The 24,290-nt window shown below is 39.7% G+C and overlaps 2 protein-coding genes across 4 annotated transcripts in view; one reads left to right on the forward strand and one right to left on the reverse strand.

Moving 5' to 3' along the window:
- The window catches only part of CCDC73 (coiled-coil domain containing 73), a 310,502-nt gene that overhangs the window by 149,374 nt on the left and 136,838 nt on the right, over positions 1–24,290 (reverse strand). The gene's annotated exons all lie outside the window — the stretch shown is intronic.
- PRRG4 (proline rich and Gla domain 4) lies at positions 383–17,472 on the forward strand. Of its 3 annotated transcripts, none has more exons than XM_037128297.2 (6): positions 383–442; positions 1,120–1,244; positions 7,720–7,883; positions 9,265–9,313; positions 12,724–12,856; positions 16,611–17,472. In XM_037128297.2, the coding sequence occupies exons 2-6, from the start codon at positions 1,142–1,144 to the stop codon at positions 16,828–16,830; spliced, it is 669 nt and encodes a 222-aa protein (XP_036984192.2). In that variant the 5' UTR covers positions 383–442; positions 1,120–1,141; the 3' UTR covers positions 16,831–17,472. The 3 variants fall into 3 exon arrangements, with proteins under 3 accessions (XP_036984192.2, XP_036984191.2, XP_036984193.2); XM_037128296.2 differs by lacking the exon at positions 383–442 and adding an exon at positions 510–780; XM_037128298.2 differs by lacking the exon at positions 383–442 and adding an exon at positions 887–1,032.

Here is a 24,290-nt window from a genome sequence, read left to right on the forward strand (position 1 = left end):
AAAAGATCTTGAGACGTCCCAGATCTGGTGGGCCACAATTTGAGAACCCATGTCGCCAAATAATTTTAACGTCATTTCTATTTCATATTATTAATAAAGTGAATTTTCTCTGATGCATATTTTGTTCTCATTCTCTCCGATCGTCTTTTGAGGACTGTTGCCTCAAGGTAGCCACGGACCCCTAGCCTAGCAGAACCCAGAATGAAAAGCCCAGGGCAGTCCAAGGGCCCAGGTCTGAGGGCTGAGAACTGAAAATGCCTCCCTGAATTCCCAGAAAAAGCCTGGTGTAAAACAAATCTAATCAGCCACCCGCGCGCCAAGGCGGGGCCAGATCTGCAGGCTGAAGGCCAGGCTGGCCCAGGGCTCAGGGCAGAAGATTCCGCGTCCGCGAGAGCGAAGAGGAGCTCCCAGGAGGCGCCTGCCAACTGCCTTCCCGCTGCAGGTAGGCGGGCCCCGGGAGGAGGAGCACTGGCAGTTACTTCCCCAGGTAGCTGCTGCCTCCCTTTCCCACTATCGGCTCGGCGGCCTCCCGGGATTCAGGCTGGAAGTCGGGTCGCGCCTGTCTCTGCGGCCCGGGCGCCCCTCCGCGAACCCCAGGCGCTTCCTTGGCCCGAGTGCAGGGACCGCCCTCCAGCCCTGCTGAGAGCAAGGTCCAGAGCATCTCGGATATTTGGGCGGCGCCAAGGTGGAGATTCCTGCGGCCACAGGCACTACCCTAGGACGAGGCACGGGCCAGGGAGGCACACGTTTCCATGGGGAAACATGTGCTCGGACCTGCAGGTGCGCGGCGGGAGGCTTGGCCCTGGTGGGGAATGGGTTACTCTCGGAGGCTACCTCCCCAAGTCAGGTCGATTTGAACGCGAGGCAGAGGGTCACTGGCGGTGAGGGGTGCCAGCTCAGCCCTCTTGCAGAGTCCTGCGGCGAGGCATTTGTCCCCAGGCACTCTTGGGGCCGCTTTCAGGGCGTGGATCCGATCCGGGTGACCGAAACTGCGAGCGGGGCACAGTTGTCCGGTGGCTTTGAGCACAACAGGTCCGTGAGTCAGTTCCTACAGAAACTCAAAGTACTGAGCCAGGGTCTTTTTTGACGAGTTTCTCTGTTTTTCTTTTTTTGTTTTAGTTTGTTTGATCGTTGCTGGACTATGCTTGCACTTATGATTCTACTTAGTCTACTGCCCATAGCTCCCTTCGCGTTCCCTCATTGCACGAGAAGTCCAGAGGTGTCTGGGCGCGCGGGGGAAGAAGGTAAGCACCGCTTCCCTTTCCCAGGAAACCGTCCTGGATTCCCAAGCCGCGTGTTACCGATCTCATCCTAGGAAGCATAATATTTGAACTTACATGCCCTCGTCAATAATAGGAGCATTAAAATGTTCTTTAGTTTAACCTGAGGCTTATTGGTTAAGTGCAATTTATACAAATTTACATCTGAGTTACTTTTGACTCAATATATATATTTAAGACTTGGTTTGTGGTTAACTTGAATGGAGTTTCTAAATTTCAGTTTCTAAAATCAGTGAGTGCCATTTTTTAAGATGTTGCTAGGTGGTAATTATAATTAGCATAATTACTTGTTCTTCCTGGGAAGAGGGAGAGAGAAGCCAAGATCTAGTCTGGACTTGTTGAGACCCTGGGCAAGTAACTTGAGGCCTTTCTGCTGGGATTTCTTTATCTGTAAAACAGTGCGAGTGAGGAGTGAATGATTTCTGAGGTCCTTCTTCATTTCCAAATCTCTGGATATAGTTCAATGGTTGTGAAATGAAGTTTGGGGCTTGCTAACCTAGAATTCCACACCTTGTGGGGTCCAGGTCATAAACGAACTGATTCCTGCCCATCTTTTAAGAGCCTAATGTAGAAAAGAAAAGAAGAAGGCTTGGTCTCTCAGCATCCTTCTCCATGGCGTTGTGCTTCCCTACCCAGTTACTAGTACTTTGAATATACTTCCCCACACATTCCGGTCCCTTATCCCTTCTCATCAGATTCTACTCTCAGCTCATTTTCAGGTAAGAAGGATCTGTTACACTAATACTCCTGGATGACTTATTAATCATTAATATAGCTTAGTGTGTTAAACCTTCTTAGGAGTGTGTGTGTATTTTAAGATAAGGCAATTACCTTAATCCAAAGCAATCAAACCCTGATGGCAGACTTCTAGGCTATTGGACGAGCTAGCCGGCGAGAAAAAGATTTTGGAAGGAGATCCTTCCCGAAACCTCCCAAGTTGTACCATGTATGTAAGTCCACTCAGGTATAAGGTTGATGGCCTATTCTCAGTGGGACCGAACACTGATGCCTAGAGTACTTGTGAATGTATTCATCCACACCATACAGACAAAAAGACACTCAGGAACATCACACATTCTGGAGGGAATTTAGAGATCATCCTTGAATGCAAAAGGCCGGGGGGTTGACATCTGTGGGAAATGTAAAAGAGCAATCCTCTGTATTTAAAAATCTGACTTGTTCGGTTAGTAACCACTTTATTTACAGACGCACTCTGCTCCAGGTACAGGAAATGTAGAGATGAAATACTGTTACCCTTGCCCTGATCAGGGAGGCAGGGTGTAAACAGAAAATCTCCATAAACTGTAAGAGACCCAGAGAGCAGAGAAAACAGTGAGTACCAGTAACTCTGTCTTAGGAGAGTTGTGTGGCACAGAAGCCAAGGCTCTCTGTCTGCAAACAGGATATAATAAATGGAGATATGAAAGGTAACTTGGAAAATAAGAGACCTCCAATGAAATTCTGATAAAGGCTACTGATCTAAAAGGAATTTATTTAGACGACATGGGGAAACAGGAGCGAGGAAGAGAATGAAATATTTGGGCTGGTGAGTCTGAAATGGTAGAACGCACAGAGAGCCTATGGTCCATGACAAGAGAAATAGGGAAGAGTAGAGAATCTGGGGGGCAGATGCAAAAGTACAAAGACCAGAGAGAAAATAGGATCTTTAACGGAAGTTCAGGATGCTCCATAGGCAAGAAGTTTAGTTCTTTCAGTCGTAAACATTTTCAGGGTTACTTAGAACCCAAATAACAAAGCACAGTGTTTCTCCTAAGATTGTAAGGGAGGGAGGGAAAAGTTTGGTAAGGCACTGAAGGTCCAAGGTCAACCACTGACCAACCTGGAACTTTCACACTCAAGGAAATGGCAAACAACAGCCTCTGGAAGGCATTTTTAATACAGGGGTGAGGGTGTTTACTGGCATTAATATCACTTCAGGAACAATACTAATATTTATGCCTCTCTCTTTTGTATTCCTTGCCAGTTGAAAGTAGCTTTACTGAGTGCCATTTGGAGGATGGGGTATTTTTATAACTCAGATAGCCTACTCGAATAGAAGACCCACAATGAGAAATACGGCACTGCTTTTTTAGCCAATAAAATGTAAAGATTTGGGCAAATGTCAGAAGTAGCAATACAGAAACAGATTTCTAGTTTTCCTTTCTGAAATTAGATTTCATGTAATAAATATAGGTAGGCAGGCGATAAATTACTGCATCACTGGTTTAGTATTTTAAACCTGTACCAAGCCAAGTAACACCAGACTATACCTATGAATTGCTTCAACTGATAGAATTCTGGTCCAAGAATTCTTTACACAATAGGAAAGCTGACTTCATTCATTCATGTAGTAAGTACTTTTTTGAACACCTCTTATATGTCAGGCACCAACATCCCTGCTTTAATGAAACTTTCCTTCTAGTGAGGGAAACAGAATGGTAACGAATAAGTTAAATAATAGAACACTAGGCAGTGATAAGTGCTATGGAGAAAAACAGAATATAATAGGGACTGGGGGGACCGGAGATGGATAGGTGGGGGTGGGGGTGGGGTTCAAGGGAACATTGAACAAAATCCTGAAGGAGGGAAGTGAACAAACTGAAAGAAGAAAGTTCTACTCAGAGGTAACAGCAAGTATGAATGAAGTCAGGGGAGAACCAGGCACGTGGGAAGACAGTGTGTTTTAACATTCCGTTTTTAATTAGCAGTTGTAGAGGGTGGATAACAAGGAGACCCCTTACAGGGCCATTGCAAGAATCCTAATGAGAGATGACAGAGACTTGGGAAAATGTTCATTCTTTCGCCATTTGGTGAAAACATAAAATCCTTAAGAAGACAAGGGAGCCCTGACCAGTGTGGCTCAGTTGGTTGGGTAGATCGCAACGCGAAATGTCACTGGATGGATTCCTGGTTAGGTCACATGTCTGGGTCCCAGTTCTGCCCCCAGTTGGGCAGGTAAGAAAAGCAACCAATCAATGTTTCCCTCCCTTTCTTTCTCTCTCCCTTACCCCCTCTCTCAAAATAAATAAATTTTTTTAAAGGCAGACAAGGAAGAAGAAAGAACAAATATTTCATCACACAGGTCTGCCTTTTGGAGTATTTCTTAAAACAACTGTCACCAGTGATCCCACTTTAACTTCCCACTGGTTCAAATGGTCCATGTATGTTATTCGTGACATTAAAATGAATACATTAGACTACTGCTGGCCAATACAAATATGTGAAACACAGAAATAATTTATAATTTTCCAATAGCCACATTAAAAAAAGGAAAAAAGAAAGAGGTGAAATTAAATTTAGTAATGTTTTTACTTTAACCCACTATATCCAAAATATCATTTCTAAATATAAGCAATATAAAATGTGAAGATGTCTCACAGTCTTTTGTAACTGGTTTTGAAACCCTGTGCATATGTGACACTTCCAGCACATCTCAATTCAGACTTAGCCACATTTGAAGTGCTCAGTAACCTCCGTAGCTACTGAGGCTCGTGGCTACTGTATTGCACAAAACAGCTAAGATTCAGACCTATTTGGAAAGGGGATTGATTGAAAGGTGAGGAAGGTGGACTGTCTTCAACAGGGGCTAAGAGTAAATGGCCTGCGTGGGGTCACTCACAAATCAGTTACTCATCTTCCAGCCATGCCCTCTCTCTTGTCTTTCAGTTGCCCACTTTAAAGTATTCTCTCTTTAATATTAGTGAGCAGTGAGAAATACCAACACTTTTCAATTTTCAGTGAGTTTTTGAATTCCAGTCTCAGTATTGTGATCTGTATGTAGCAAGATAACTTAAGCTTTGTTTTTTAAAATATATTTTATTAATTATGCCATTGCAGTTATTCTATTTCCCCCCTTCATTCCCCTCTACCCTGCACACCCCTCCCCCACCACTCCCCCCCTTTAGTTTATGACCACGTGTCTCAAGGTCTTTAGATTCTATATTTCCCATACTATTCTTGCCCTCCCCCCTATCTATTTTCTACCTACCATCTATGGTACTTATTTTCTGTACCTTCTCCCCCCTTCTCCTTCTCCCAATCCCCTGTTGCTAACCCTCCTTGAGATCTTCATTTCTCCTGTTCACTCCTGATCTAGCTGTCCTCTTAGTTTGCTTTTGTTTTAGGTGTGGTTCTTAATAACTGTGAGTTTGCTGTCCTTTCACTGTTCATCTTTTTTTATCTTCTTTTTCTTAGATAAGTCCCTTTAACATTTCATATAATAAGGACTTGGTGAAGATGAACTCCTTGAATTTGACCTTATCTGAGAAGCACTTTATCTGCCCTTCCATTCTAAACGAAAGCTTTGCTGGATAGAGCAATCTTGGATGTAGGTCTTTGGATTTCATGACTTGGAATACTTCTTTCCAGCCCCTTCTTGCCTGTAAGGTCTCTTTTGAGAAATCCGCTGACAGTCTGATGGGAACTCCTTTGTAGGTGACTGTCCCCTTATCTCTTGCTGCTTCTAGGATTCTCTCCTTCATTTTAATCTTGGCTAATGTACTTATGATGTGCTTTGGTGTGTTCCTCCTTGGGTCCACCTTCTTTGGGACTCTCTGAGCTTCCTGGATTTCCTGGAAGTCTATTTCCTTTGCCAGATTGGGGAAGTTCTCCTTTATTATTTGTTCAAATGAGTTTTCCACTTGCTCTTTCTCTTCCCCTTCTGGTACCCCTGTAATTCGGATGTTGGAACATTTAAAGATGTCCCGAAGGTTCCTATGTCTCTCCTCATTTTTTTGAATTCTTGTTTCTTCATATTTTCCTGTTTGGTCATTTTTTCCTTCCTTCTGGTCCACTCCTTTGATTTGAGTTCCAGTTTCCTTTCCATTACTATTGGTTTCCTGTGTATTTCCCTCCATTTCAATTAGCTTAGCCTTCATATGTTCCTCTAATTTGTGACAAAAATCAACCAGTTCTGTGAGCATCCTGATCACCAGTGTTTTGAACTAAGCACCTGAAAGTCTGGCTATTTTTCCATGGCTTAGATTTATCAGCTCTGGGGCTCTGAGTTGTTCTTGAGCCATGTTCTTATCTGTTTGTGCCTGTTACATACGAGGAGGTGTTCACCAGGGCAGGGCCACCCAGGTTGCTGGTTTGTGACGCTGTATGTGGGGGTGGGGTCACAGAGGGACAATGGCGGTCCCCTCTGCCGCTTCCCTCCACTGGAGCCTTTGCGTCTCACTGCTGGCTCTTTCACTGGTTTATCTGTGCGAGAGTGTGTGACCTCAATCAGCCCTCAGTGAGTCCACCGCCTTGCACCCTCAGTGGGTCTGCCCGCTACTCCACACCTGGGATCCGCCCACGGCTGCTGGTGCACCTGGGTCGCATGCCCAGGTCAGTCTGGTGGATCTTTTCTGCCCGACCCTGCTCTGCTGCTGGCTCTGCCCCTCTTACCTGTTTGTCTGAAGAGTTCGTTGTTGTCAGACTTCCGTGTAGTTCTATTTTCTGTGATTTGGCTGCGTTTTTGTTGCTAAAACTTTGTTGTTTTTAAACTTGGTTGTGTAAGAAGGTGCAGTGCTTCCACCTACTCCTCCATCCTGGCGGAAGTCAAGCTTTGTTTATATGACACCAGAATAAGTTTAAAGTTTGTGGGCTTTGGAAATGCTGCCGTGGTGGGACATCCTTGTTTTGTGTTAACCTCTGTGTAACTCTGTCTTGGTTACCATTTACTTTCCCAGAAAATATAGAGGTGGTCTTGCAAAACATGGTAGGTACATATTTAAGGGACGAGTCGGAGGAGCTATTCCTTTGGGAGGGTCCTTAATATCTTTTAATTAATTTTACAATTAATGTACAATTTTATTAATAGAAAATTTAAATCGTATAAGTTTTAGTATAAACTCTACATATTAACCAATGTCATTCAAAAAATTCATAATTTTAAAAAATTTATTAATCATTTGAAAGCATACATAGATTTTAGTGATTATTTAGTTCATGTCCTAATTGTATAAGTGAAGAAATGAAAGCCCAGAGATATAAGTGACTTATCCCAGGATACACAGCTGATAGCCTGAGCCAAGTTAAAAGCAAGAATTTCTGTCTTCTAATACTTGTTCCAATACTGTCCATACATCAGACTAATTTCACTCAGTCCAGAAAATAGGAAACCAACCCCCTAACAATAGAATAGTCTGACCTGTCATTTACTGAAAATATAATCTTCTGGAGGGAAAAGTAATATTTAAATAATTTTTATTTATGCTCATACTTTTAGACATAATCAACTCGAGAATTTTCTGGAGTTATGCTAGTATTTGTATTTCCTATTTAGCAGAAATTGTTTTTACTGATATTTCTTTTTATCAGATTTGAAAACCATACAAGAAAGTTTGGTGCAATTTAACCATATCAAGGGAACTATTCACTCTTTCCACAATTTAGACAGGAATTTTCTCCCTTATTCGTATTAGTGTTTGAAATCTGTCTATTTCTTTCTTAGTCTTTACATCAAAACAAGAAGCAAACTCTTTCATACGTAGACACCTGCTATCTAATAGATTTGATTTCGAGCTCTTCACTTCCGGCGACCTAGAAAGAGAGTGCTACGAAGAACTGTGTAATTATGAGGAAGCCAAAGAGATTTTTGTGGATGAAGATAAAACGGTAATTTGGGTGATGATGTTAATTGTCTGGAAATTTATTAACTAGTTCTTAAGAAAATGGCACTTTCATTTATTAGCGTTTTTCTGCTTTAAATGAAATCAGTATTCTATACATGTTATCTCTTTCTACTTCCTTAAAATGCTGATTAGCTTTAGATTTAAACTTGGCTTTGTACTTAATTAACTGGACTCATAATAATTAGCAAATTATCATTTGTGCTGTAATTTTGTGTGTTTAATGTTTATTATATTAAAAAAACAATCATGAAGCAGAGTTAATTAAACTTCAGGATATAATTTGAGTTAGTTCTCTGGCACAGACTTTAATCATTCAAAACTCAGAGCAATTTTTTCTGTCAGTGACCTATCCTGTTTCATTACTGTACTTTCATTTCAAGTATTGACAATCTACTGTGTGCCAAAGGCTCTCCTGGAGACTGGGGATACAAAACATATAGTCCTTGCACTCAGAAGTGTATTGTTTGGTATGTCTGTAATTTAAGGGAGAAGTTCTCCCTTAAAATATAATTAAATGCTATCTGTTAATCTTGAAAAGGACAAAACAGGGATAGCACTGTCCTTGTTATAATCTAGCATATTCTTGAAGAATGTTAAGCAACCCAAATTCTTTACTTTGGCAGATTAAATAGCCCCAGCTCCTTTTTCCCTTCCTCAACAGTTCTATTTTATTTTATTCTTTGGTCAATAAGAACCTCTCTAGGTAGCCTTCAAATGCAGGTATTAATGGAACTTAGTTCTTTTTCTTTTTTTCTCCCTAAATGGCGCCCAGGCTCCATGCTAATATCTGCCACCTGTAGTAGAGAAGGAAAACAGAGTCTACATTTTGTAAGGCTGACTGTGGAGATTTATTCTGTTTTTCGCAAACCCACTTTATAATTGTATCATGGCTCCTTAAAATCCACTTCCATTCTCAAGTAACACTGAACAGCCAAATCCATAAATACCTTTCAATACAAGCTAGCAAACTGAGGGCCCACCTAGCATAGAGAAATTCAGACTCCTTTTCAAAAACGAGTTTCCTGCCTCAGCTTCCATCTTTGGTACTTCACAGACTCTCCAATGCCAAGTTCCCCCTGAGGCCTTAACGGGAGCTCAGGGCAGTTGAGTGGAGAATAGCAGGGTACAGTAGTAGAGAAGATACACTGGAATTGGTCCTCCAACCCAGACCGATTCCAGAGTTGGGAGAAATAGTGGTGCATGGCAGTGCTTTACTTAGAGTGAGTCATACCCTTTAACTTGAATAACTGGTATCCTACCTGTGGCACATGCAAAAATTTACCACCTCTAGTTTAGGTCATTGGGAGCAAATGAAATGATAATAAAGAAATTAAATAAACTTCTAAAATCTGCTTGTCTCTTAGATGGCATTTTGGCAGGAATATTCGATTAAACAACCAACCACAAAATCAGGTAAGATGAGAATTGATTAAATAATGTTTTTCCCACACCCTCTCTTTTATAATACATTTCAGTTTCATTGTTTGAGTTTGGTTGTTGCTCAACATACTTGTAAATCCAAGGAAGATTTCTCAATTACACACTGGGCTATCTAAGATGGAGAAGGTCACATTCATGTATTTGTACACTGAAAATCAAGTTTGGTGAGATACTGGAGGAATGAGATAATAGGCTTAAAAATGCTTTAAACAGCTCAGCTAAGTCAAGACTTGCACAGAATATAAGTAGTGCTCCTTTGGTTTCAAGTAGTAAGCTATTGTAATTTTTTTGTCTTTGTAAGTCCATTACAAGTTAATGGAATATGTATGCTACTGGGTAAGTTAAGATTGTTAGCTAGAATGAAGTGACTTCTAGATCCTGTCTTTTATCTATATTGATCATCTCTAGCTGACTTTTAGGTGAGTTTTTTTGCTATTATTTTATTTCACCTAGGTAAGGTCCCAGCTTACAGGGAGACTGTATTTCATATATCCACCAGAGTTGCTCAATCAATACATTTATCTTAGTAGTTAATATCAAAGTGTTATCTAGTGGAACAGAGTTTGTGTTTATTCTACTTAGTCTTTTTTAAAGTATATTTTATTGCTTATACTATTAACGGTTTTCCCAATTTTTCTCCCTTTACCCCCCCCATCCTGCACCTCTCAACCCTCCACCATCACCCCCCTTACTTCATGTCCACGGGTCGTACATATAAGTTCTTTGAGTCCTCTGTTTCCCATACCATTTTCGACCTCTCCCTGTCTACTTTATGCCTACCAATTATGCTTCTTCTTCCCTATGCCTTTTCCTTCATTCCTCCCCTCCTGCTCCACACCGAAAACCTTCCATGTGATGTCCATTTCTCTGATTCTGTTCTTGTTCTACTTGTTTACTTAGTTTTTGTTTTCATTGTTTTTCTTTTTTTAGGTTCATTTCTTGATAGTTGTGAATTTGTTGTCATTTTACTGTTCATAGTTTTTTATCTTCTTCAAGTCCTTAGATAAGTCCCTTTAACATTTCATATAATAAGGGATTGGTGATGATGAACTCCTATAACTTGACCTTATCCAAGAAGCACTTTTCTGCTCTTCCATTCTAAATGATAGCTTTGCTGGATAGAGTAATCTTGGATGTAGGTCCTTACCTTTCATGACTTCAAATACTTCTTTCCAGCCCCTTCTTGCCTGTAAGGTTTCTTTGAGAAATAAGCTGTCTTATGGGCACTCCTTTGTACATAACTGTCTCCTTTTCTCTTGCTGCTTTTGAGGTTCTCTCCTTATCTTTAATTTGGGTAATGTAATGATGATGTGCCTCATTGTGTGCTTCCTTAGGTCCAAGTTCTTTGGGACTCTCTGAGCCTCCTGGACTTCCTGGAAGTCTGTTCCCTTCATGAGTCTGGGGAAGCCCTCCTTCATTATGTTTTCCAATAAGTTTTCAATTTCTTGCTCTTCCTCTTCTCCTTCTGGCACCCCTATGATTTGGATGTTGGAACATTTAACATTGTCCCAGAGGTTCCTAAGCCTCTCCTCATTTTTTGAATTCTTGTTTCTTTTGTTCTGGTTGAATGGTTATTTCTTCCTTCTGTTCCAAACCATCGATTTGAGTCCCGGTTTCCTTCCCTTCACTGTTGGCTCCCTGTACATTTTCCTTTATTTCACTTTTCATAGCCTTCACTTTTTCCTCTATTTTGCAACCCTATTCAACCATTTCTGTGAGCATTTTGATAACCAGGGCTTTAAATTCTCCATCGGATAGGTTGGCTGTCTCCTCATTGCTTAGCTCTCTTAATGAAGTTTTGCTCTGTTCCTTTTTTTGAGCCCTATTTCTTTGTCTCAGGGCACCTGTTAAGGTATAAGGGGTTGGGGACTTAGGTATTCAGCAGAGCAGGGCAACCCTCCTTGGTGCCCTGGCGAGCTGCCTGTGGGGGAGGAGCCAAAGAGGGAACAGTGCAGCTCACCTGCTGGGCTCTAGCCCCATTTTCCAGCAAACCCTCGTATGAGACTGGGAGCTTTTCCCACTGCAGCAACCCCTGCTGTAGTCCACACTGAGTCTCGGTTTCCCATTTAATCAGCCCCACCCTCACAGTCGCCTCCTCACTACAGCCAGCCCCGCCCGCATGGTCAGCTGCCTTGCCCTCATGGTCCACAGGCTTGTCCCAGGTTCTGTCTGTCTGCCTGTCTCACCAGACTGGTTGTTCTGGTTGACTGTTTCTTTAATTCCTTGGTTGTTGGAGTTCCATGCGGTTTGATTTCCTGGCACTTCTGGTTATTTATTGATTTTAGATTGGTTGTTATCCTCTTTTTGGTTGTGCAAGGAAGTGAAAGGTTTCTACCTATGCCTCCATCTAGGCAGGAACTCTCTACTTATTCTCCATTCTCCATTTAATATGACCTATTTAAAAGAAATGAAACCGCTCTGGCTGGTGTAGCTAAGTGGATTGAGCATGGGCCTGTGAACCAGAGGATTGCAGTTTGATTCCCAGTCAGGGCACATGCCTTGGTTGCAGACCAGTTCCCAGCAGGGGACACATGAGAGGCAACCATACATTGATATTTCTCTACCTCTCTTTTCCCTTCCCCTCTAAAGATAAATAAATAAAATCTTTAAAATAAAAAATTGCAAATATACATTTTTAAAAAATAAAACCATAAATAGGGATTTTAGGAAGTGTCATTTAAAAATTCTTTAGATCATATGTCTAGCATAAAGACTTTTTAATTAATCAATAACAAGCCCAGCTGACATGGCTCAGTTGGTTGGAGCTTTGTTCTGTGCACCAACAGGTTGCCATGCTATTCTGCTCAGGGCACATGCCTGGGTTCTGGGTTTGGTCCCCAGGGCATGTGCTGGAAGTAGCTGACCAGTGTTTCTCTGTCTGTCTGTCTGTCTGTTTCTGGAATAAACAAATACATTTTAAAAATAAAATAAAATAAGCCCTGGCCTATATGGCTGAGTTGGTTGACATGTTATCTCACAGCTGAAAGGTTGCAGGTTCAATTCGCAATTGGGGCACATGCCTAAGTTGCAGGTTCCATCCCTGGTACAGCGTGTACAACCCTGTGTCTGCACATGTAAGATTCTGGGTCCAGCCGGATCCCTGGTCTGGGTGCGTGTGGAGGCAGCTAGTGGATGCTTCTCTCTCACATCAATGTGTCTCTCTTCCACTCTCCCTTCCTCTCTCTGTCTTTAAAAAAAGAAGAAGAAAAAAGCAAATGAAAACAATTTCCTTGGGTGAGGATAAAAAATAAATAAAATAAAATAAATCAGTATTAATTATTCAGTGCTTAATACTGTGCTTAGACTCAGGGTTAAAGTTATTGAAATCACAGGTGGTGCTTTTCAGTTGTTATATTTATGTTATTTTAATGATTTTTCTTAAGGTGGTAACAGTAAGAAAGTTGACGTTATGGGCCTTCTGACTGGACTAATTGCTGCTGGAGTATTTTTGGTTATTCTAGGAATACTTGGTTACCATCTTTTTATCACTAAGTGTAGCAGACAACAACATCCAGGGTAAGTACCAAGTGAAAATAATTAACTCACTATTACACATTCTGTACTGTTATCTTTTAAGTGGATTAAAACTGTGAGAAAAGGGGGGGGCGGAGAGAGAGAAACATTCATTTGTTGTTCCACTTCCTTATGCGTTTATCGGTTGCCTCTTGTATGGGCCCTGACCGGAGATCAAAACCCCCTCGTTGTACTGGGGCAACACTCCAACCAACCAAGCACTTAGCCAGGGCCTCCGTATTTCCTTCTTGGGCAGCAGGCAGAGAGCAGTGTCCCCACATTATTTCCAGAGGGAAAAAGTCCCATAGTCTATTCTGAGTCACAGCAGTATCAGATCTAGCCATGTGGCTATCCAAATATTAATCAGCTCTTAAATTCAATCACTTTTACTGATACTTTAAATTAAATAAAAATTAATAAAATAAAATGATTATGCCTGGCTGGTGTGGTTCAATGGACTGAATGGCAGCCTGTGAACCAAAAGGTCGCAGGTTCCATTCTGAGTTTAGGACACATGCCTGGGTTGCGGGCCAGTAGGGGCCATGCAAGAGGCAACCACACACTGAGGTTCCTCTCTGTTTCTTTCTTCCTCCCTTCCCTTCTCTAAAAATAAATAAATAAAATCTTTTAAGAAAGAAAACACAATGTAAAAAAAAGTAACAATGACCATTGAGGATAATAGCTTAATAAATCTTTATAAACATAAAACTATAATTGTTTGCATAGTAGAACTTCAATATACTTATAGGAATAAGAAGTTACTCTCTTCTATGTTCTCTATATTATCTTTTCAGTAAATACAGATGAGTAAGTGTAGAATAATGTTACTCAAAAAAGGCACCAGATGCTAAACAGGCTGTTCAAAATTGGTGCTCATATTCCCCTATTCACACTTTCAAATTAAGTGGAAAAAATGCATGACGCGACCAGGTGGTGAAAAGGTTATGGGTATAGATAATTGTGATGGTCCCACAACATTGTGAGTATAATTAATACCACTGAGCTCCACATGGAAAAATGATTAAATAGCAAATTTCAAATTACATATAATTTGCCACAATAAATTTTTTTTCTTTACTGTTTTAAGGTAAGAGTTTAGGGCAACAGATATAGAATTAGGATTCATCTGTTGGAGGATAATAGCTGAAACCATGAGAGTAGGCAAGATCTGAGTGAGATGAAAGAACAGAAGGCTCGTCCTGGCTGGTGTGACTCCGTGGACTGAGTGCTCCCAGCCAACTGAAGGGTGGCTGCTCTGACTCCCAGTCAGGGCGCATGCCTAGGTTGCAGGCCAGGTCCCCAGTAGGGGGCGCGAGAGGCAACCACACATTGATGTTTCTCTCCCTTTCTTTCTCCCCTGCCCTCAGTAAGAAATAAATAAATGAAATCTTTTTTTAAAAAAGATGAGTTATACTTAATGTTACTATAGTATACTGCTGTACAGCTTACAGATCATTTTTACATCTTTTATCTCCGTTTGATCTTCACAGCAACCCTTTGAGTTTTAGGAGATGCTTCGAACTAGGACCACCAAATATTTTCCTATGTTGGGATTAACTTTCAAATACTAAAGTACATTTGAGTTACTTGTTTTCTTTCTGTATTTTTCAAGTCTGGAAATGGAGGAAGGGTGAGGAAATATTTGAGAAATAAAAGCGAAAAATAAAATCATTGTCAGAAAACTGTTTCATTCCTCTGTAAAAATATACCAAGAAATGGGAAACAACATCTTTTCATTTCTTAGTTTCCTTATTTTATGAAGTAAAATAGGTGTACTATGATGTCCATTTATTTGAGATGTTATTGGTGCATACTTTCTGATTTCAGTCATTTAAGTTGTGTGTAAGAAATAGCTATGTAAATATTTAATGGCTTTGATGCAATTATTGCATTGTTTCTATAGCTGAAGTTTGAAAGTCGACATAGAAAAATTTATTTGTTCAAATAAAAGATCTTTCTCTCCTATTCCTTATAAGCAAACAAACAGAACTTTTCGCCACAAGCTAATGAATGGGGCAAGTGACTAGCCTACCATGAAAACACTCCAGCTTTCTGACAGAGGAGGACTCGTCTGCGTTGAGCCCTCTAAGTAAACTTGTAATGCTTTCAGTCACCTCTCAACTACTGAAGGGCTGATTATCCATTTCCTAGGTTTACACAGATCTTTTCCCTTTCTTCTCTCCTTCCCTCCAACTTTCGACCTCATTATTACCTCCAAAGGAAGGGGTGTTTCAAGGTGCAAATTGACTGCCTTTGTAAAAGTTTACAGAATTTTGTAAATTGTAAATATTGACTAGAGGATGGGGATTACCTATGAATTTTACTTATCTTGTTAGCCATAACTATAGGAAGTAAATTCATGCATGCATATATCATAGACAGCCAGCTTCACAGTTTAAACTGATCAATATACTAATGTTTAAACTATCCTTTGCAAGTAGTTTGCAAGTGAGCAGGGAAAAACATAGGTTCAAAACATCAGACCCATGTTGCATTTCAATTTTCATTGGCTGGTGTAGCCGACAAAGTTTGTGAAAATGGTGGAACTAGAACTAGGCAATGTTAAAAAAAAAAATTGTTGGAGCCTGGCTGGTGTGGCTCAGTGGATTGAGCGCTGATCCGTGAACCAAAGGGTAGCCAGTTCGATTTCCAGTCAGGGCACCTGCCTAGGTTGCAGGCCAGGGTCCCAGTTGGGGAGGTATGAGAGGCAACCACACATGGATGTTTCTCTCCCTCTCTTTCTGCCTTCCTTCCCTTCTCTCTAAAAATAAATAAATAAAATCTTTAAAAAATAATTTTTGGGCTCCAATCAATGGAGTAGGGAAAAAATCTGAGAAAGGAAACCATTCCAGTGGAAGCAGAGATGGGACAGAATTTATTGCACTTACTGGGGAGTGTTAAAGAGGCTACCTTAGCAAGAGCAGAGAGCTATAAAAAAATAAGATGAGGCCGGAAAAGGAGGCCCAGTTTTTGGAACTCAAGTCAGTGGAAAGAAGGCTGCTGGTTACTTTTGCAGAGAGGAGTGATGTGATGGAAGACTTTTTAGGAGGGATTTGCCCACCAGGCCATGGGGCAGGAGAGGAGGACCAGAGAAAGGGACAGACATCAGCTGTCGTGATCATCTGTGGCATCAGTTTCCTTGGCTTGGTGTTGTGCTGCCTTTCAACACAGCCTGGGTTTTTGGTTTCAAAGCATATTTTGAGAAAGTTTTCATCCAGGAGTGAGAGAAAGGGGGAAGTAGCATGTTTTTGAGTTCTTATTATAGAAGTAGCTATTATTATCTCCAGTTTACAGAGGAGCAAACTGAGTTAGGTGACTTGCCTTTGGTCACATAGTTAAGAAAGGACAGGATCCGGTTTCATATTCATGTCTGACTTGAAAGCTCTTGATCTATCCCCTATAGCAAGACTCTTCCTGCTCTTAGAAACTTAGAAAATGGTTATATTAGTAAATCGAGTTCAACTTTTATAAAAACATTCAACTGGATTTTTAATTTATTTTATTTATTTATCTTTAGAGGGGAAGGGAAGGAGAGAGGGAAATATCAATGTATGGTTGCTTCTCACATGGCCTCCACTAGGGACCTGGCCTGCAACCCAGGCATGTGCCCTGACCAGGAATCAAACCACAATCCTTTGGTTCACAGGCCCGCGCTCAATCCACTGAGCTACACCAGCCAGGGCTGGATTTTTAAATATTGCCATCTTAACCTACTAGTGCTGCCTTCTCTAGACCTAACTGCTGTCTCTCTGTTTAGTTCCTCAAGGGGCAGGCAGACTCCCTCCATCATTTTCAGAAGACCTGAGGAGGCTGCCTTGTCTCCATCACCGCCTTCAGTGGAGGACACAGGATTACCTTCTTATGAACAGGCGATGGCACTAACCAGAAAACACAATGTTTCACCGCCACCACCATATCCTGGACCAGCAAAAGGCTTTAGGGTATTTAAAAAGTCTATGTCGCTCCCATCTCACTAAACCCACCTTGCCATCCTGGTGGTCCAGGAGATTCATGTTATTTGAATGGTTCATTTTCCCTGAACCATACAGACATGTCAGTTCAGCCCTTTATGACAAACTGCAAGAAGTAAAGGAGGAATAAGCACAAGCACTACACCACAGAAGTTCTGTCAGTAATCTTGGACTTGAACTTGTCCATGATCAGCTTGGTAAGAAAATTGGACTCCATATCCTTGTAGTTAAGAGTGAGCACTTTTTTTTTGTTTATTTTCATTGTTCCTCCAAAATTTGTACTATGGATGTCATAGCTATAACTGATGAAATAGCTGTATCCTTTGTGCAGATAAAGGTTGCAGATTTTTTGTGTTGAATATTAAAAAAGTAAGAATTCCTAATCATTAGATTATCCCAAGTTGTAACATTGGGCCTACACTTTATTAGAATTCCTGATTGGTGGCAAATACTTCACAGAATTTGCCATTTCATTATAAATTTGTGGTCTTAATATAATGGCTTTGTTTTATATTTTAAATTATTGTACAGCATTCACTATGTTTTGCAGGTTTTAAACAACTCTGTTTAAGAGTTGTTAACTCTTACTATCAGTCATGTTTCTTTATGAGGAGTGGGATCACTAATTTTCTTTAAAAAAAAAAACACTTGCTGCCCTGGCTGGTGTAGCTCAGTGGATTGAGCGGGGGCCTGCGAACCAGACAATTGCGGTTCGATTCCCAGTCAGGGCACATGCCTGGGTTGCAGGCTGGTTCCCTGCAGGCCAGTTCCCAGCAGGGGACACACAAAAAGCAACCATACATTGATGTTTCTCTCCCTCTCTCCTTCCCTTCCCCTCTAAGGATAAATAAATAAAATCTTTAAAAAAAAAAAAAACACTTGCTGGAGAGTTAGATCTTCGGAAGATTGCAATGGCAAGGATTTGCAAGAGTGGTTATACTAACAAATAAATAGGCCTCAAATCTAGGAGTGACTAGGACTTGATAAAGTTATCCATATATTACTGATGAGTAGACACACCTACTTCATTATTAAATTAGCTCTATATAACTATACCTACATATAATTTTTTATCTTGAAACAATGTTGAATTTTCTATACAACTGCTTGAGAAATTAGAAAAAAGTAATCTATTTTTCTGCTTTTAAAATAATATTGACTAAAGTTACAAGCAATCCCTCGTATCTCATCATGTCTGGACACAAAAAACTGGAGATAACCATTTTACCTTATAGTTTGTCTCTTCTTCTAATTGTATATGTGACCAGCCTCTATGAATGTAGCAGAGAATAAGCTATAAACCTCTGGAGTGAGTGTCTGTGTACCAATTTATGTGGGTGGGTGGGTATGTATGTATGTGTGAATTCACTTCCTCTGTGCAGGAGCTGAAGAAACACAACTGTTACATTTAATAATGAGATCCAGAATCAAGAAAGAGAGAGACAGAGAGACACAGAGAGAGAGGGAAATATACTTCTGAGAAATAGAATAGAAAATTCTGTTCTTTGTTTTTACCAGGCATTGCACTTTTCTATTTTTTAAGGTCATTTGTAAGATTATATTTTATTTTATAATTTTTACAGAGGTGAGACTAAAACCCACATGCATTTGATAATTCCTTCCAAATTAAATGTTTCGAAAGTATAAGTCATGGTAGTGTATGTACGTATCTCTCCTTTAAGACAGTGTGATCTTAAGGCAGATAAAAGCAGTATCCTAACCATTACATGCTGCCCATGACATCCTTTTAGATTCTTGTGTTTCTTTGCTTGTTGCAAAGAAATCATCTAGAAGACACTTACATTACCTATAAAAATTTTAACTATTAGTCATACCTTGGCTTTACATAAGCATTTTTTCTCATGTAACGTTGCACCTTGCACTTTGCACTTGCTTTAATCCTCTATAAAAGGTCAGAAGCAAACTCACTTTGCTCACGTTCTAACAATCAGACTAAGGTATAGAAGGATAACTTGCCCAAATTCTAACTCGTTGTTGGGAACTAGGTTTAGAATGAGCAAGCACACTTTTCTAGGCCCATCTTTAGCCTATAGATTAGACTGTCTCAAATTATGAAATCCAGGGATATTACTACTTAATTCTAAATCTGCATGAACAACTTATAAATATTTGTCATATATAAATGTACATAGGTACATATATTTTATATATATAGGTATTGTCACACATATATATTTCTTAGGATGACTAGAAATATAAGATATGATATATCTTATTGAGTCATAATTTGAAATATTCTATGAACTTGATTCCTCCCATTGATTCACAAGAGTCTAACTGCAAAGCTCGCTTCAGCACCTGTGACGACCTCTTTCCCCTGGGAACAGCCTGCAGGTGTCACATGCCATCATTCAGTTGTAACTTAAATGAACGAACCTAGAATTCATCATTCAGATTGTGGAACAACTGATGTTTGTAGAGCATTCAATGTTAATTTCCTAATACTTTAAATATTAAAAAAATGTGATAGAACGATAATCAACAAATGCTTATAAATGATTGAAAGGAAAATATCTCCGTGTAAAATTATTGACACATATATCTGTCTCATCCACCCTTTTCTATTCCTGTTATATTTTCAGTGGTGGATTTTTTTGTTTGATCCGTTCTGTTTATGCTTCTTCCCCAGGCAGCTGATTAGTGTTAACCATTAAATCTCTTTTGAAAAAAAGTTTTATGTTTAATTAGATGAGTTTCCCTCTCTATTACAATCAGGCCATAAATAGAATAGGTGTATAAAAAGGAAATTGGACTAGAAAAAGAGAAATATACATTTGTAAGGTTATACCTTCAGTAAGATAGATAATTCTACATAGAATATTCTCTTTTCAAAATGAAAAAAATTAAGGAGAGCACAAAATCTGACTATGTGAAAGTTTTACATCTTTTAATAATATTTCCTCTGCATAAAAACAGAGTGCATAAAAACTCTCAGAACCATGAAAAATTAGAACAAAAGTGTCCTCTATGTCTTTGGTTTCCCCTTTACCTGTAAAATTCTAATCAGTTTTTTTTTTCTATTTATCAGATAATTTATGTGTGTGTATACTTTTCCTATAGGTACAAGAGAATTTTTAATGAGAAAAGGTTTGTTAGTTTTGTTCAAAAGATCAATTGTTTTTGTTCTAATTGAATGTGAATTAAATTTTATTAGTTATTAATTTGATTTGAAATGTTGCCTAAGGTTTTATACTATTAAAAGGGTATCTAGAATTTCTGCATTTTTTTGTCTGAATCTTTTTGTAGATTCCCAATATGGCATTGTGGAACATGTATGACATATTGATGCCTTTAATCTTCTATATTGTGTGTTTCCTCCAACTTATTTTGTTGTTTAAAAATGTTTTCCTAACATGTTAAGAGCTTAAGGCAGTCATGTGCAAATATATCAGTATTTTCATACTCTGGAAAAAAACCCCATTTTTAAAAATGCATATATTTCCTACAGCCTTGATTATATTTTGGTTTTAATGAATTTCCTACTACAGACACTTTTTATACATGTAAATAAACTTCATACTAAGTAAATATTTGTTGCTCATTTCAATTAAACATACCTTTTCCCCACATAGTGCCATATAGCTATATAAATTAAATGTGAAAAACACAGTGCGTGTTTTCAAAACAACATTTACAGCAGGGTGTTTCTCTGTATATATTTCACCCGGTGGGGCTAGTATTCTTTATATTAAACCATCTGATTGCAGTAGTGAATGTACTATTCTCTTTAACACAGTTTTACTATTTAATTTATTGTTTGAGGCAAGTTTATAATATATTATTCCTTAAAACTGAATTTAATTATGTGACCAATGTCTATATATAATTAAAAAAATCAGAAGATAATAGAGTAATGGTACACTAAATTAAAGGAATTGCTTAAGAGAAACACATTAAGTAATATTAAGTGTCATACACGTAGATAAACTCTGATTGTTGTTAAATATTACTTTGTGTTACCACATTTAGATTACCTTAAGTTTTTTAGATCCAATTGATCTATGCATGTAAAATAACTTCAATCAAGGGAATGAGAAAACAAGCTAGTGAGTAGGAGAAAATATTTGCAGAAGACATCTAACAAAGGACTGTTACCCAAATTATTCAAAGAACTCTTAAAACTCAGCAATAAGTTTTAACCCAATATTAAAAATGGGCAAAAGATCTGAGCAGACACCTCACCAAAGAAGATATGTAGATGGTAAGTAGGCATATGAAAAGATGTTCATAATCATGTCATTAGAGAATTGCAAATGAAACCACAAAGAGATGCCACTGCGCACCTCTTCAAATGGCCAAAATCTGAAACACTGACAACATTAAATGTTGATAAGGACGTACAGCAACAGAAGCTCTCATTTATTACCATTTGGAATGCAAATGGTACAGTCACTTTGGAAGACAATTTGGCAATTTCTTACAAAACTAAATATACTCTTCCCTCTCTGACCAGCGTGGCTCAGTTGGTTGGGTGTTCCCACAAAGCAAAAGGTTGCCAGTTCGATTCCTAGTCAGGGCACATGCCTGGGTTTCAGGTTCAGTCCCCACTTGGGGCACATACAAGAGGCAACCAATGTTTCTCACCCTCTCTTTCTCCCTCTCTTCCCTTCTCTCTAAAAATAAATAAATCTTAAAAAAAAAAAAAGGAAATGAGCTCTCAAGTCATGAAAAGACATGATGGAAAAAATGCATATTACTAAGTGAAAGAAGCCAATCTGAAAAGGCTATGTACTGTATGATTCCAATTATATGACATTCTGGAAAAGGCAAAACTGGAGACACTGAAAAGATCAATGATTGTCAGAGATTGCGGGGGCAGGGAAGGGCTGAAAAGATGGAGCACTGACTTCTAGGGCAGTGAAACTACTCTGTATGATACCGTAATAATGTCACATTTGTCCTGACCCACAGACTATATAGCACCAAGAGTGAACCCTAATGTAATCTACGGACTTAGGGTGACAGTGGTGTGTCAATGTAGGTTCGCCGTAACAAACGTACCACTCTGGTGGGGGATGGGGATGTTCATCTGTGCAAACAGGGGTATCGTGGGAACTCTGTACTTTCCACTCTTCTGTTCTGAACCTAAAACCACTCTAAAAAGTTACGTTTATTTTAAAAATTACTTTTAAGGCAAAAAAAAAAAAGATTTCTTTCTTTTAAGAGAGAGGGAAAAGGAGGGAAAAAGAGAAATATCGGCTGAGAATGCACCTCGAGCCAGGAATGTACCTGCAACTCAGACACGAGCCAGGAATGTACCTGCAACTCAGACACGTGTCCTGACTGGTAATTGAACTGGTGACATTTTCCTTTGCTGGACGCTGTCTGACCAACTGAGCCACACTGATCAGAACAGCAAAATGTTTTCTTAGGACCAATTGAAAGTTTTAAAACTGCTTCTTTATGTGCTACTAAAGAGTAGGGAAAAAAGAATTGTTTTAGTAATAATTTTTAAAAGATTTTATTTATGGCCCTGGCTGGCGTAGCTCAGTGGATTGAGCGCGGGCTGTGAACCAAAGGGCTGGCTGTTTCGGTTCCCAGTCAGGGTACATGCCTGGGTTGCAGGCCAGGTCCCCAGTGGGGGCCACATGAGAGGCAACCTCACACTCTTTCTCCTTCCCTTCCCATCTTTCTAAAAATAAATAAAATCTTTTTTAAAAGATTTTTTATGTATTTATTTTTTAGAGAGAGAGGAGAGAGGAAGAGAAACATAATGTGTAAGAGAAACAGCAGGTGGTTGCCTCTCTCACACCCCCAGCTGGGGACCTGGCCCAGGACCCAGGCATGGGCCCTGACTGATAATCAAACTGGCAACATTTAGGTCCACAGGCCAGTGCTCAATCCACTGAACCACACCAGCCAGGGCTGTATTAGTAATAACATTGATGTAATATTTTACTAGGTAAAGTCTATACATTAAAATTTCAAGTGTTTCAAAAATATAGCTTAGATTTATATTACAGTGACAAAATAGTGAAAGAGACACAGACAACAAACTTTTAAAAGCTAGGTGGATAGCCACACTTCATCTAAAAATTGAACCTGTTCCCACAACAGCTTAGTAATATGCTTCCAACAGAGACACAAGTCAAAAAGGAGAACTTTGAGAACTAGAACCATGAAGACTGGGAAGGTGGGGGTGATTAGAAAGACCCTTACAAAGTCAGTGCAGTATTGTCTGAAGTCCACTGCTGACTTGAAGCATGTTTTTCTCATGCAGGGACCAGAAAAAACGATGCAGAGGTCACTGGTAAACATATTAGGAAGCGGAGTCTGAAAGGTCTAGTTGAAAGTCACAAAACCTTGCCTCAAACTGGCCTACAAAACTGGGAAATTGGGTTGGAGCAGTCTGAGTGTTGGTATATATTTTCATTTATTGGTCATAGTATTCAAAGCCTTTACTGATTGATTGATTTGAGGAAAAAGAGGGAGAGAAACGTCAAGTTGTCTTTCCACTTACTTATGCATTCATTGGTTGATTCTCATATGACTGGAGATCAAACCTGCAACCTTGGCACACTGGGACAACACTCCAACCAATTGAGCTACCCAGCTGGAGCCAAAGGTTCCTTTCAATATGGAACTTCTAGAATCTCCCCAGTTCTAGAAAATTTAATTGGATAATTATTTGCTGTTTTCTTCTCCTTTGTTTTCTCCATTTTTTTTGGTGTGATGCCTAATGGTTGAATATTGGACTTTGTAGACTGATGCCCTATTTTTTTAAGATCTTCTTTTATTATTATTTATTTATTTACTTATTTATTTATTTATTTACTTTTAGAGAGAGGGGAAGGGAGGGAGAAGAACATCAATGTGCAAGGGACATATCTATTGGTTGTCTCACAGCCCCCCACATAGGGGACCTGGCCCACAACCCAGGCATGTGCCCTGACCAGGAAGCAAATTGGCGACATTTCAGTCTGCTGGACAATGAACCAACCCACTAAGCCATACCAGTCAAGGCTGATTTTTTTACATTTATAACAACTTCATTGGTGTACAAATTACATGGCATAAAATGAAGCCACCTTCAGTGAGCAGCTCCATGAGGGTTTTAAAAAATATTTTATTTATTTATTTTTAGAGAGAGAGGAAGGGAGGGAGAAAGAGAAGGAGAGAAACATCAATGTGTGGTTGCCTCTCACGTGGCCCCCACTGAAGGACTTGGCCTGCAACCCAGGCATGTGCCCTGACTGGGAATTGAACCAGCGACCCTTTAGTTCACAGCCCGCGCTCAATCCACTGAGCTACACCATCCAGGGCAGCTCCATGAGTTTTAACAACTGTAGATCATGTAACAATCATCCCAACTGTAGAAAGTTCCCATCTGTCTCTTTCCTGTCAGTTTCTGACTCCAACCTCAGGCTACCATTGATCTACTTTTCATTACTATACACTAGCTTTGCATATACTAGGATTTCATATAAAGCAAATCATATGATATG

This window comes from Artibeus jamaicensis, unplaced genomic scaffold, assembly GCF_021234435.1.
Source record: "Artibeus jamaicensis isolate MK-2021 breed Jamaican fruit bat unplaced genomic scaffold, CSHL_Jam_final contig_797, whole genome shotgun sequence".
NCBI classification, from domain to species: domain Eukaryota; kingdom Metazoa; phylum Chordata; class Mammalia; order Chiroptera; family Phyllostomidae; genus Artibeus; species Artibeus jamaicensis.